The 13,799-nt window shown below is 45.4% G+C and overlaps 1 protein-coding gene across 3 annotated transcripts in view; it reads right to left on the reverse strand.

The window, feature by feature from the left end:
* Positions 1-2,100: 2,100 nt before the first annotated feature.
* The window catches only part of Trpv3 (transient receptor potential cation channel subfamily V member 3), a 32,531-nt gene continuing 20,832 nt past the window's right edge, over positions 2,101-13,799 (reverse strand). The window contains exons 14-19 of one of the 3 annotated variants that reach the window (XM_076936363.1): positions 10,923-11,088; positions 8,554-8,620; positions 6,878-7,152; positions 5,826-5,938; positions 5,560-5,639; positions 2,101-5,299 (exon numbers count right to left, since the gene is read on the reverse strand). In XM_076936363.1, the coding sequence (XP_076792478.1) occupies positions 5,205-5,299; positions 5,560-5,639; positions 5,826-5,938; positions 6,878-7,152; positions 8,554-8,620; positions 10,923-11,088 (796 nt within the window). In that variant the 3' untranslated portion in view covers positions 2,101-5,204. Of the gene's footprint in view, positions 5,303-5,329; positions 5,640-5,825; positions 5,939-6,877; positions 7,153-8,553; positions 8,621-10,922; positions 11,089-13,799 lie in introns of those variants that run through there. The other 2 variants (XM_076936362.1, XM_076936361.1) reach the window with 2 other exon arrangements.

Raw genomic sequence — 13,799 nt, forward strand, 5'->3', positions numbered from 1 at the left:
ATGTACACACACACATTATTCATCCAGAGATAATCCCACTAAGCCAATCTCACCCCATACACAGAGTATTCAACATCTGTTTTGTGCCTTGCCAAAACGAGTAATTGAAGTATATTCTTCCCGCTGAATATCATAGCTAACGTGTGACATTTAAATCAACTTCCACAAGTGTTGCCAATCTCTTCTTCTCATTGATTGTTCTGGGTTTTTTCTTATTTTTGGTATCCACTTCCTCCGAGCACACATTTATTCTACCGCCCTTTCTTGGCACATTCTGGAATGTAGATACCAACAAAGATAATGTTGTCAAGGTAGGATGAGAGGGGAGGAGGACAAAGGGACAAGTAGGTGACACAGAGACTAAAAATGCTTTGTACACACAATGAAAGTTGAGTTGCATATTGAAGGAGCCAAAGGATAGAGCAAGATCAGTCTGGGGAGGGGAAATCTCAGGAGGGTAAGCTTGAAAGAAGGCATAGGTGAGTAAAACAGTGGGAAGGACATTGGGGCAGAGAAAAAAGAAAACAAAATATGAGTCTGGAGGTTGTGGGGGGAGGAAGAAGCAGACCATGAAGGGCCTTCTGTGCTAACCTTGAATGATGATGAAGTGCGTATTGGGCACTAGGCACTGAGCTAAGAGCTTTCATTCATTAGCTGCTTAATCCTAATGGCAATGCCTCCAGTCGGCATTATTATGATCACCCTCCTTTTATCAATGAGGGACCTGGATGGATATATAGATTGTTACAGATTCAGTCAAAACAAAAGTAGCTGAAAGCAATAAAACCACACAGCAATATGTGTAGATTAAAATGATATTACATGGGGTGGGTGAGATGGCTCTGTAGTTGAGAGCATTGGTTATTCTTTTAGAGAACCTGGGTTCAATTTCCAGCACCCACATGGTGGCTCATGACTATCTGTAATTCCACTTCCAGGTTATCTGACACCTTTTTCTGGCCTCTGAGGGCATCATGCATACATATGGTACACAGACATACATGTAACCAAATCACCCATACTACCTCCCCCGAAAAAATCTACAGGCTGGCTGTTAAGAAGGTAAAGGTGCTTATAGCCATGGCTGACAACCAGAGTTTGATCCCTGGGATCCACATGGTGGAAGGAAAGAACCCACTTCTGAACATTGTTCTCTGACCTTTTCATGTGTGTTGTGGCTTGTACACGCATGTGTACACACACACTAAATACATGTAAGAATTTCAAAAATTCACATTTAATTAAACAGTACCCATTCAGGGTACCGTGGCCATAGACAAATCACATATAAGTAGAAATTCTGAAGACTATAAAGATTGAATCAAGAAAAATGAGACTTGATAGAAATAAATCTGCAAACTGAAACCATGGCCATTTAAAATGCACACTTTGACTTCTGTAATTAAGATCTGATGGAAGAATAAAGTCTGATCTGGTGAGTGTGAACCCATTTGGAAGGCTTCCCTGGAAGAATGGGCTGTTGAAATCCCTTGGACAGAAAGAGGGAGCCATGGAAAGCCACTGTGCCAGCAAGAGGAACAAGTGTGGAGAGGCAGAGAGAGGTGCTGAGAGGTGCACGTCAGAGACATGCCAAGCTGCTGGACCAGGGTATGTCTGAAAGGCCCATGCACATCCCCCAGCAAAAAGTCTGAGGGAAAGTGGCTTCTTAGGGAACTCCCAAAGCTTTTTGCTATCTCTACATGCCCATGTTGTCTTGTTGTCTTCAGGAGGCTTGTTACTTACCTGCAGAGAACGCTTTTATATCTTCCCCCTTTCTGTGCTCTTAAGCCCTGAGCAATCCCTCCAGCCCAAGATAAATCTTTTTAAAAGTAAAACAAAGTTGTCAAATAACTAAAATAGGAACCCAGATGTGTTGCACTTTGACACATGTAGCATGTTGCCCCCTCCCCCACCCTGCACCCACACCCTGCACCCACACCCTGCACCCACACCCTGCACCCCCACCACTGATCAGGATTCAGGAGAAATGCTTTAGATCCAAACATCACCCTTCCTTTTACCCGTTCCTGTTACGAAAACACTCCAGGATTTCTAATTGGTTTTCATATTCATACAAAGCAAAGACAGAAACATGGCCGAAACATGACAAAATAAATATTTATTAGAAATCAAAACAGTGTTTCAATGAGACCAAAGTAGTCTTACTCTTTATGATTTCTTGCTCATGTAGTTTCACACAAACAACACTAAAAACAAGTCTATAAATTAAGTTATGCAAGGATCAATCACATCCGGTGAGAATAAGACAATAATTCTGTGTCTGGAACCAAGATCACAGTAAATATAAAATAACAACATGTAAATTAATGCAGAAGTCAAGTATGGCTTACAGACTCTGGTGAGGGCCTGTCTCCCTGTGCCTCACCAGAGCAAAAGGGGACGGTCACCAGGCCCTGAGGAAGGAAAGGAACCTCAATAATACTGTACTCTCTTGGGCAGATGCCTGAGAGCTCAATGACTTCACAGTACAACTTTTACTCCTTCTCCCTGCACCAGGAAGGAAGGAAGCACCCATGTTATTCCAGAAAGACACATGACATAATGTCTAGAATACAGAACTCTTCCTGGGGAGATATTTATCTAAAACAGGGTTTGCAGCTACTGCCTGAGCACGCTCAGGCCCATCCCCAGAAAACCTCTTCCCCCTAAATTACTGAAATGTAAATCATGGAGTTTTAAGATGTCCTGAGAGGCCCATAGAGTCAGTGGTGTGTATGTACTCTTGCTAGTTGTTGTTGTTGTTGTTGTTGTTGTTGTTGTTGTTGTTGTTATGTGGCTTTAGGCACATTTGACCTTTAGACATCATTGGGTTGTAAGGACAATGCTAACTTCCAAGTCATAAGAAAACAAAAACAAAACTAGCCCCTAAATGTGGCAGCTACAAAAAGACCCAATGATAAAAACTGCAGAAGGATCCATGTGGCCCAGAAATCAGGACATCCTAGCTTCACCTGCTCTGACATGACTTTGAACAAGTCTATGTTCAGACCAGAGCCTGAGTCTCCACATGTATAATGAGGGATTTGGTCCTTTTGAACAGGACACCATTTGTTGAGATGCCTTTCCTTGTTTTGATGAACCTTGACCCTTTGTTTAGCTTGACCCTTTGGACTGAAAGCCTTCATTTGGGGGAGGGGAGTCCCAACATTTACATGAATAGCCAGTTTAGAAATGGGTTTGCCAACAAATTCCATCCAGATCCACAGAAAGCAGCTCTCCACAACAGGTGAGAAGCTAGTTATTTCTATCTGCCAACTTCCCACACCTTTCATTCAAGTGGGAAATGCAAAGCTGTGTGGTTTTATCTACCGACTTCCAAGCCAACACAAAGCTGGAATCCCAGCTCCCTAGAACGAGCAGTTGCCCTTACACAGGGACCTCTGTTCAGAATCACTCAAGAAGGCTCCAGCTATGGAATACTGGTTTGTACAATGTCTAGGAACCTTAAGATTGACCTAATTGCTTTCTTCCCAAGTGCTCAGCCCATTTCTTGAACACCTCCAAACTCCCGAAGCAGCTACTGAACTGAACCAAAATCTCAGCCTAGTTCTCTCATTATTTCTGCCCTGCAGGAGCACTTCTTCTCCTTTCCATGATGGCCCCCTCGGGTTTTTTCTTTTCCAAAGACACATGCTTTGTCCTCTTCCCCTACTTGAGTGTGATCTTTGAGCAATAGAGACTCCAGAACATTGAGCAGGTAGTGGCTACTGCAGACTGGACAGCCATCCATGCTGTACCATCCGCCATCTCTCCCCCACCCAGCCATTCAGGATGGAATGGCCAACTTTTCACCTGTCCAGCTAAACTGGTACTTGGAACCTTCTAGAATGGTGAAACCTACCAGAGTGGGCTGCTTTGTCTGGTCTCTAGTCTGATTAGCTCAACAATTGCTAAGTTTTCTAAAGGCCCAACTTATTTCCAACCCATTTAAGATTTTGAAAAATCTTCATAATCATCTATAAATCCATCTCAAACCTTCCACATGACTCCTTTTACTAAATAACAGAAGAGTGTGGGTTGGGGGCAGGGCAGAGTATTTCAGTTCTAGTCACTGGAGAAATTCTCCAATCTCCACCTCTACTCACCAAACTGACTCTGAAATTTCAAGGAGAAAAAAAAAATCTGAGGCTGAGGATATGAACTAAGTCCTAGGTTTGGCAAACATCCTTTCCTCAGAAGTCTCTACTACAGTTTCAATATTCACAGTTAACAAAAACACACGATAGCAGTGTGTTTTAGACATCCTGCTGACTTCCCCAGTGGGAAACAGTGGACTATGCTAGTCATCTCTGAGTTTTAAGACCCTCTCAATAGATTAGCTGCTATTTCTGTCTCAGATAAAGTGAGGCCAGCACTGGATGAGACTGAAAGAGGATGGGTACCAAACCTTTCCCCCATATCACAGCCTGTCTCCCTCAGGCTTTATGTGTGGGAAGAAAAGGTTATTATCCTGACCCTGGCCACCTGAGGCCTAGTATATAATACTTACATTCAGTCCAAAAGCCCAAAATCTATCTCTTAGCTTTTAAAGTTGCCTACTTCATCTGAAGTAGTTTCCATTCAAAACTGAAATGGCTTTTCTGAATTAAAAAAAAAAATGTGTCAGTTATACTATTGAAACATCTCTCTGTTGGAGATAGGTTTAGCCTTGGATTTCAGTCCAAGGATGTTTCCTGGAGGCTCAGTAAGAACATTTCCATAGCTCATTCCCCTCTTCCCTGAGTAGATCCAACTTAGCTCAGGTCTTCTACACATGCTGGGACAGGATCCCCCACAAATTCTGGAGGCATAGTCCTAGTTGGGGAAGTAAAGGAGAAGTCTGTGGGTGGGAGCTGGCCCCAACAACAGGACCATAGTCAAGGGAAGGCTGCTCTCCCTGCTCCTCAGACCCCAGTTTCTTCCTTCCTTCCCCAGCACATGTGTCTTGGAGCCAAGCCAACCTGCAGGTTCCTCACCCGGGGCATCAGGAGACTCAGAACTGCTGGCCATGGGTTTGTCCTGACCTCTGGAGTCACAAAACCCAAAGTTCTTTCCTTTCAGATCCTAATGGCTGCTCCTCGGCAGCCACCAGTCAATGTGCGGAGCCTTTGGCTTCTAGTTGAGCACTCTGCATAGCACTCCAGTGCCAGGACTCAGCCTGCAGCATCAGACCACAGTGCTCACATCAGCCTTAAGCCGGGCTTCTACACCGACGTTTCTGGAAATTCATCTAATTCATCAAACGCATAGAGGGTGGTTTTGCTATTGCTCCTGGAAGAATCTTGAATCTTGTTTAAATCTGCTGCAGAGAACAGAGTTGAGATTTAAAAGTACATCCTCCTGTGTCCTGTCTCTGTGTTAGTACAATCTTTTTTTTTCTGGTGGCTAGAACTCAGGACCGAAGCTACACCCCACCCCACCCCTACCATTTCAATTGAATATCAGAGCTGGGGAAGACCTTCAAATTCACAGGTGGGAAAGCCAGGCCTCTTGGTCTTGGTTCACATGAAGTCCATAGTCCACAAAAAAGGACCCCACACCATCTTAAAGCAACAGTACCTGTCCGCTTTATGGGCCCTGGGTCTTCATTGAGGAAGGACACGTGTGTTTTCCATTCAGTCCACTTCACCTCGTTGATCCTGCAAGTGTGACCATTGTACTCACTGTTCCAGGTTCACATCTCAGTGATATAAACAAACACATTTAGGATGTCCCAGGTTCTATATAGCTCCTCTAATGCCACAGATACAGGGATGCCCCAACCTCTTGTTTGCTGATCCTACCCACCTCAAAGACTCCTGCCCCGCAGCCCTTCCCTCTGTTACCGAAGACACAGCCGGAAGTCCTCATCGGCTACTTTGCACAGCTCACCCATGCGGAATCTGCTTCTCAGCCATTCTGGTAACATTTTCTCAAACTCCAAGATGGTCCTGGCTCTCTGGAAAGATGAAGAAGCCTAAACTGATTTCTCCAAGCCTGCTCTGAGAGTCCTGCTCCAGATGAGGGTGCACCCACAGGAACCCCATCTGATAGCTCACTCCACCTCATTTGTGCTTAAAGCAGAGGTCTTGAGGGTTTGGAATAATCATGAATTCAAACATGAGAATGAATCTTTGGGACTGGTAAATTGCTTTCAGCTTGACATAAATAGTATGTCTGGATATCTGGAGCCTCCTAACTGAAACGTTAGGATTCTAGAACTGGACCTGGAGGAAAGTTCAGAGGTCAAACATTTCCACACTCTCTTGGGCACCATGGACGCTTCCCTGGTAGTGTGTCCAGTCTCTCTGGGGTATTATGCACAACCCAGTTAAAAAGGTTCTGGTAACTAGAAACCCAAAGCTTCTCTCCCTGTAGTCATGTGCATCTCAGTTCTGACTGCTGACGATTGTAAAAGGAGGCTGCAGTCCCCTCCACTGCGGGCAGCTCTGCGGACATCTGAAGGGTTGCTCACTCCTCCACCCTACCCCTAAGTCCAACAAGCACTTTCTAAGCAACACTGTCTCACAAATCACAAACCTATGTAGGTTGTCACCACAGGACCCACACTGTGAGTTGTTCTCAGGACTGAGAAATGATAAGGCCAGGACGGAACAGAGCAGAAATGTCACTTTCATTGACATTTGAACCTTACCTCTCTCCAGCCGGAGTCACTTCTCAATGCCCACACATCATGGGTCACAATGAACAGAGCATCCCCAAAAGCCTGCATTTCCCCCTATGTGCTACTGTTCTAGACCCTGTTCTAAAGAACCTACGTTAATGCTTAAACAGAGTCTCAGGATGCACCCCCAGACCCACTGGTTGCTGATGGCTGCACAAGACCTCACGTTGAAGTGCTGAGCAAAGTCCCTAGCAAGGCCTCCGCCCAGCTCACCTGCAAGCGCCAGATCCGCTCGCTTTCTTTGGAGACGTTCTCCACCGTCTCCCCCATCAGGGCAATGAGCATGTTGAGGAGGAGGACAAAGGTGAGGATGACATAGGTGATGAGCAGGAAGAGGAAGAGGATGGGGTAGGTGGAGTTCTGCTGGATGTTGAGGTCGCCCAGGCCTATGGTGAGCTTGAAGAGCTCCAGTACAGCGTCGCTGAAGCTGCCGTAGGAGCTGCAGTCCTTTTTGTCCTTGGAGCACTTCTCAATCAGCGAGGCCAGCGCTGTGGGGAGAATGGGTGCCCTTGGGCTCTGTAGTCTGGCCACTCAGAGGACTTGCATGTTTGCATATATACACACTGCTGCCTCCCTCCCTCCAGCCTCTCAACTCCCATCTCTGCTCTCCCTCATCTCCAGTGTCAGGTTCTCCCAAAGCCTAATGAGGCTGATTTTCCTGCCTGGCCTGCAGAAAGCCCTTCCTGCCCACTGAAGCCTCTTCTTCCCGTTCTTTATCCAAAGCTTAGCCCTCCCTCATCCACAGCCTTCCAAGGTTGCTGCTTAACCTGTGTGTGACCCCAGCTCCCCGTAGACTAAAGTTCTGACTGCCTGTAGCCCAAGTGGTCTCCCCCAGCACTGTAAGATCCAGCATCCTCTCTTAATGCTGTATCTTGAGTTCCCTATGAACAAGATCTGGGCTTGTTTTCTCTTCTATCCAACACACACACCACAGTGATGGTTCTTTGCTGGATGAGTGAATGGGCAGGCTCATGTGTGAGTGAATGCATGGAAGAATAGGTCCACAGGTAGAGGGTCAAATGAATAAGCAAGATTTGTCCCTGAAAAGGTATCAGATAGATGAGAACAGCTGTGTCAACAGTCACTGAAAAATGTGGGGGCAGGCAGCGGACGGGGTGGGATCCACAAAATTGCCCTGGAGAAAAAAACACGCTAAACATGCCATCTCCTTATACAGTACTTAGAAATAAAATCAGGTTATGTCATTCCCTCTGGGTTTTTGGTTGGTTGGTTGGTTGGTTTTTGTGTTTGTTTGTTTGTTTGTTTGTTTGTTTGTTTTTCGAGACAGGGTTTCTCTGTGTAGCCCTGGCTGTCCTGGAACTCACTCTATAGACCAGGCTGGCCTCCAACTCAGAAATCCACCTGCCTCTGCCTCCCAAGTGCTGGGATTAAAGGCGTGCACCACCACTGCCCGGCTCCCTCTGGGTTTTAAAAAGAGCCTCCACATATTTGGTCTCCAATAAACCATAAGTTCCCACAGAGATACATGAAGCAAACTGTCAAGAGTCAGAAAATGTGGACGGTGAGAGAAATACACCTCAGTGCACTAGATTGCTCCTAGTTTTTGAAGTTTCTGTGAGCTCTCATGTGCCCATCTGCAGCATGGGGTGAGAACATCTAGTGAGCATGGCTATCAGAGACTGTGATGGATGTGAAGGTCTGAGGAAAGCACGGCTTGGAGTGACAGTCATGAGTCTCTAATCCATGGGATCAGGGGTGATGACTCCAGCTTGGTCAAGTTGCTGAGAGAAGGTAAAAGGTTCTTTGCAGACACTAATGTGACAGGTACTGTGCCACCCCTGATGAAACCACTGAGTGCTTTGTCGTTCTGATATCCAGATAAGGTTCTTGACAAGCATGGGAGTTACTGTTGGTTGTGAAGCAATTACCTACTCCAAATCCAAGTAAGAACAGGATGTAAACAAACAAGAACTTCAAGACATCATGCAAAATGACCTGCAAAGAAAGGGACATGATTCAAGTGTGAGGTGTGCACATGGTTGCTGTACACCCATCTCCCTACATCCCACTTTAACCCTCTCTGCCTTTGCTCTGGCCCTTCTCTCTCTCCTTCATCCCTTTTGATGGTCCCAGGCTTGGGGGGTGGGGGGCACCTCTACACAGAAGCCTTCTTTCCTGCTTTGTCCTCAAGACCTCACCTCCCAGCACACAGTCTCTCTGATTCACCCTGTGCCTTTCTCTATGGAGCCTCACAGCTGGGCCTCCCTGGGGGCAATGACATGCCAGAGCCAGCACACACCAACTTCTAAGAACTGATAGCTGAATTTGCATGAATGATGTGACCATATCCATTATGAAAAACTAAATCAAACATTCAATTATAGGATAAATAAGTTCTCGGGCTCTCATGAAAAATATCAAATTGTGCAGTTTGAAGTGTGCCCAAAGTATAGGTTTCCAATTTTCTAACCCACATGGTGGCTGTATTAACCACATTGAATCACTTCACAGTACATAGCTAAAGCCAATCCTACACTTTAGATTTATATAAATTTCCAATTGTAGCTCAATAAAAAAAAATAATTTTTATTGCAAAAATATTCAATCATTAAGTCAAGCATAGTGGAACCTGCCTATTGCCCAAGCATGATGAAGGCTGAGGCATGAAGAGCATGAGCTTCCAAACCAGCCTGGGCTCTATTTTAAGAACCTGTCTCAAAATAAAATTTTAGTCATATACATGTATAATTAAGCTACATTTTTAAGTTAATAAATATTCAACATTGAGTGTTATCTGGCTATTTTACTACATTATACGATCACTTATGCTGAGGCATTTTTTATATCTATTGTAACCAGATAGTGGAAAGACTATGCAATAATGTGCAACTGCACATCTCTTTCCGGATGTGTTAAATGTGTCAGCAGCTGCAAACCCACCATGGTAGGAACATTTATGCCATGAAAACTAGCAATGCTACAAATATTTAAATCCTACCAACAAAGTGTTCCTTGTTTTATTGATGTCTACATCTAGATTCAAGGCAGTGACCCAGAAAATCTTAAGGCAGATTAAACTTTAAAATGTGGGTTGTCTGAAACTCACAACTGGTCAAAGTGCAGAGAAAAAGCATCTGTGAAGGTCCCGCCACAAATGGAAGATCTATGTTACATCCTTTCCCTCACAAGACTCAGTGACCACTGCGGGATCAAGGACAAAAAGATTGTAGGAACCAAAGGTCAGGGAAGATTTGATAGAAACATTGTCTTCCAGAGATGCCAGGGCCACTGTACCAAGGAACTGCAACTGTTGCCTGTAGAAAACCTGCATGAGATCAACACTGATTGCAATATGGGATCGGGAAGGGGTCGCCAGCCCCGACCCCTAGCTGAGGAGCTATTGATAGCTGATGGCTTCTCGGGGAGAAAGAGTCAGTTTTTCTTTAAGAGTTGGACCTTGGTAAGTTGGCCACATTCCAGTGGATGACCCCACACAAATTGGAATCAATAAGCGCTCACCTGAGTGTGTGTGTGTGTGTGTGTGTGTGTGTGTGTGTGTGTGTGTGTGTGTGTAAGAACATGAAGTTAAGGGTGAAGGAAGGAGTAGATCTAGGAGAAGATAGGCTGCAGAGTCTGGTAAATATGATCGAAATACTTTGCATGTATGAAATTTTCAAAAATTTAATTAAAATATTGTATTTTTAAGGTATAGGCTGTCTTTCATGAATAGCACAGGAATGTTAATGATCTCTCTGGTACTTGATACCAGTCATCCAGTTAAGTAAAGCAATTGCTCTCAGCTTGACTGACAACATCCAGACTATCTCAACTTGCTGCTTACAAAGTAAACTGTCAACCAGCCAGAAAGGAGCAGCTGACATTCATCAGCTGCACCCACAGGCTGGAGGCAGATACAACCCCATTTCAGAAAGCAACAAACTACTAATCATCTCATCCTTCATGTTGTAAAACTGTATGACAAATGTATATATGTATGCAATGTATATATGCATTTATCTGTTACGTACAGGCATGGACACACACATACAAAGAGCAATTGTTCGATATTTTCCAGCACACCACTGCTCAGGGGTCAGAACATTTCCCTCACAAAGTGTGTCCCTTACCAATGCCCCACAAGCCTAGTTGTTTTAAAGTCTGACCAAAATCAAATGAAGACTGTGACATTTTGGAGAGTGCTGGGCTACCAATTATTGCTCCAGATCTCAATTTCCACATCTGAAAAGTGGACACCCCACCCTCAAAGGGTGCTCTGCCTGCACAGTTCCCAACATACCTTCTGGATCATGACGCTGTACATGCCCATAGACTGGAAGCCTCTCGTGTAGTAGAGCATGTTCGCCCAGCCCAGGGCCATGGCCAGCACGAGGCAGGCAAGGTATTCTTTGTAGGCAAACAAGTACAAGAATACAGACAGTATCACAAGCACAGCTTGGACAAAACTGTTCAGGAGACACAGGAGACAAGGAGCTTACTTAGCAGCGGCAGAAACATTCAACTCCCAAACTTTAACCTCCGAAAAGGTCACCACGGTAGCTGATGCTGACAAGACAAGCAAGGCTTCCCGGCATCATTCAGCCGGGTCTGAATGCAGTGTAGACTGCATCACGAGATACAAGGCAGAGCCAGTGTGGGCTGCCAGCAGACTCTGCCATACAGCCCACAACGCCAGAAGGCTTGGAAATCACCTATATTGCTTCAGTTCCCACAGACGTGGAAAACACTAGGGTAGATCAGTGATTTAGTCAAAACCATGTTTTCAATAAATTACAAAAGCTTCCAACATTCAGACTCAGAAACTAATTATAATTTTAAAGTCTCCCAAAGCCTAGTCTTTTATTATTTTAAGGTGTAATATATGCTAATTGAAGTAAGGCAGTTATAAAGTGACAATCAACATCTTTCTACTTATAAGAAGTACCCAGAGTGATCAAACTCAGAGGACAAAAATGGAAAGGGGGTTACCAGAGGGGAAGACAGTTGGGGGTTATGATTTACTCAGTAAAGGGCTTCAGTTTTGCAAGAAGGAAAGTACCCTGGAGACTGGGTGCACAGCCATGTGGATATACTCCATAGCTTTGAGCTGTGCTTGGAAGTGGTTAAGATGGTGGTTTGGGGGGGAGGCGCTGAGATGACTCAAATGGCAAAGATGCTTCCTGCCAAGCTGACAGCCTGAATTTGGTTCCTGAATAGAAAAGGAGAACCAGCTCCTACATGGTGTCCTATGACTTCCATATGTGCACTATGACGTGTGTCTCCCACCCCTCCTACACCACACACACACACACAGACACACACACGGACACACATTTTTAAAATTATTTTGAAGATGGTAGTTTTGTGTGACATGTCATTATGGAAAAGATAGCAGGACAATTGCAAGAGCCAGAGGCTGGGGAGGCCTGCTGTAGAGCAGTGTTTTCTGAGTGTGACAGGGCTGTCCTGCACAGGACCTGCACAAGATAAGCCAACCAAATTTCCAGCGAGCAGGGGCGGGGCCTGCGAAGCCCCACCCACAGCTGAGGAGATGTTGGCCACTGATGGCTGCTGGGAGGAGAGTGTTTTCTTTGGCAATGTAGCCCCTGGTGGGTTGCTAGCCTGGTCTACACAGTGAGCTCTGAGCCAGCTACATAGTGAAACCCAGTCTCCAAAACCCTAAAACTAGTATAGGAAATTGGGAGGAGAAGCAGTAGAGGAGTTTGCCAAGTGTTGGAAGGGTGAGGGTAAAAGTTGGGTTTGATGAAAATATATTATACACATGTATAAATTTTTTCCAAACAATAAATATAGGGTGTAACAAACATACATGCTGAAAACATTCTCCTAACAATGCCCACACTTCCAGTTTTGCAGACATCTAGTCAAAAATACTCTTGTGTTTCTGATGACAGCACAAAAGAGTCTAGGCCACAGCAAACTTGCTTTTCCCTCAAGTGAAGAACAGAGGCCTGACTGAGAAACCAACTTGGAACTTGAGGAAGGGCTACTCTACCTTCCTCTACCCTAACAAAACAGAATCAGAAGAGTGGGACGTCACGCTAAGAGCAGAAGCCGTGTAAACCTATCTCCTCAGGAACCAGCACACTTTCTCAACAGTGGCAGGCACACATGTGGCAGTGTTCATCTGGCCTGTCCACTTGCTGTCCCTGTCCCTGGGGGATGAAGAACTCAGTCCATACCACCGGAGGGCAAGTATACACTTTATAAAACTCCTGGATAGGAGTTGGAGATGGCTCAACTGCCATAACGCTTCCTGCACAAGCGTGAGGACCTGAGTTCAGATCCCTGGCACCCACATAAAAAAATCTAGGTGTGGCAGTGAATGCCCATCATCCCAGCCCTGAGGAGGCAGGGATAGGAGCACCTCTGGGGCTTGTTGACTAGCCAGTGTAGCCAATCAGGGAACTCCGGGTTCAGTGAAAGACTGTGTCTCAAAAAGTAAAGGGTCACAAAATAATAATAATAATAAGGCAAAAATGATTGAAGAAGACACCGGACTTCAGGTACACCACACAAGAGAGAGAGAGAGAGAGAGAGAGAGAGAGAGAGAGAGAGAGAGAGAGAGAGAGAGAGAGAGAGAGAGAAGCAGCCACGGACTCTGACATTACCACAGAGTCAACCAAGTCTGCCTCTGCTCATTAAGCCAAGGGTCACGGGAGCCATTGGTATCAGTTGCACATGACTTCATGCAGAGAGGCTGTGAAGCTAGACTTTCTCACTGGGAGCCAAGGCCACCAGCATAGCAGCAGCTGGGGCTCTGACATCACTGAGTACCGCATCACAGTGTGTGACTTACTACAGATGAAACAAACTGATTTCTCAGGTGCCTTCTAGTCCTGACCAACCAGGGTCTCAGATGGCAACCCTGTGGTATCACTGAAGCTAGAAGTGACTTCCCTGAGACACTGCTGTGTACAAGCACCAACAAGATGGCCAAGCCTCTGCTTCTCTGTGGTGCCTGCCATTTGGGGCTCTGAGAAAGGGAGTCAGCCTTCCCCTGCCATAAAGACAGGCTCTGTCCTAAGGGTTTCTGATCCCTTTCACAGGTGTTTACATGCACTTCCCTGTAGAGGAGCTAGAGGGGACCTCTGGACCATAATGATAGCAGGATGCTTCGACATGATAGCACGGTTGGGTGCTGTTCCAGAGAATC

Source organism: Arvicanthis niloticus, chromosome 6 (genome assembly GCF_011762505.2).
Source record: "Arvicanthis niloticus isolate mArvNil1 chromosome 6, mArvNil1.pat.X, whole genome shotgun sequence".
NCBI classification, from domain to species: domain Eukaryota; kingdom Metazoa; phylum Chordata; class Mammalia; order Rodentia; family Muridae; genus Arvicanthis; species Arvicanthis niloticus.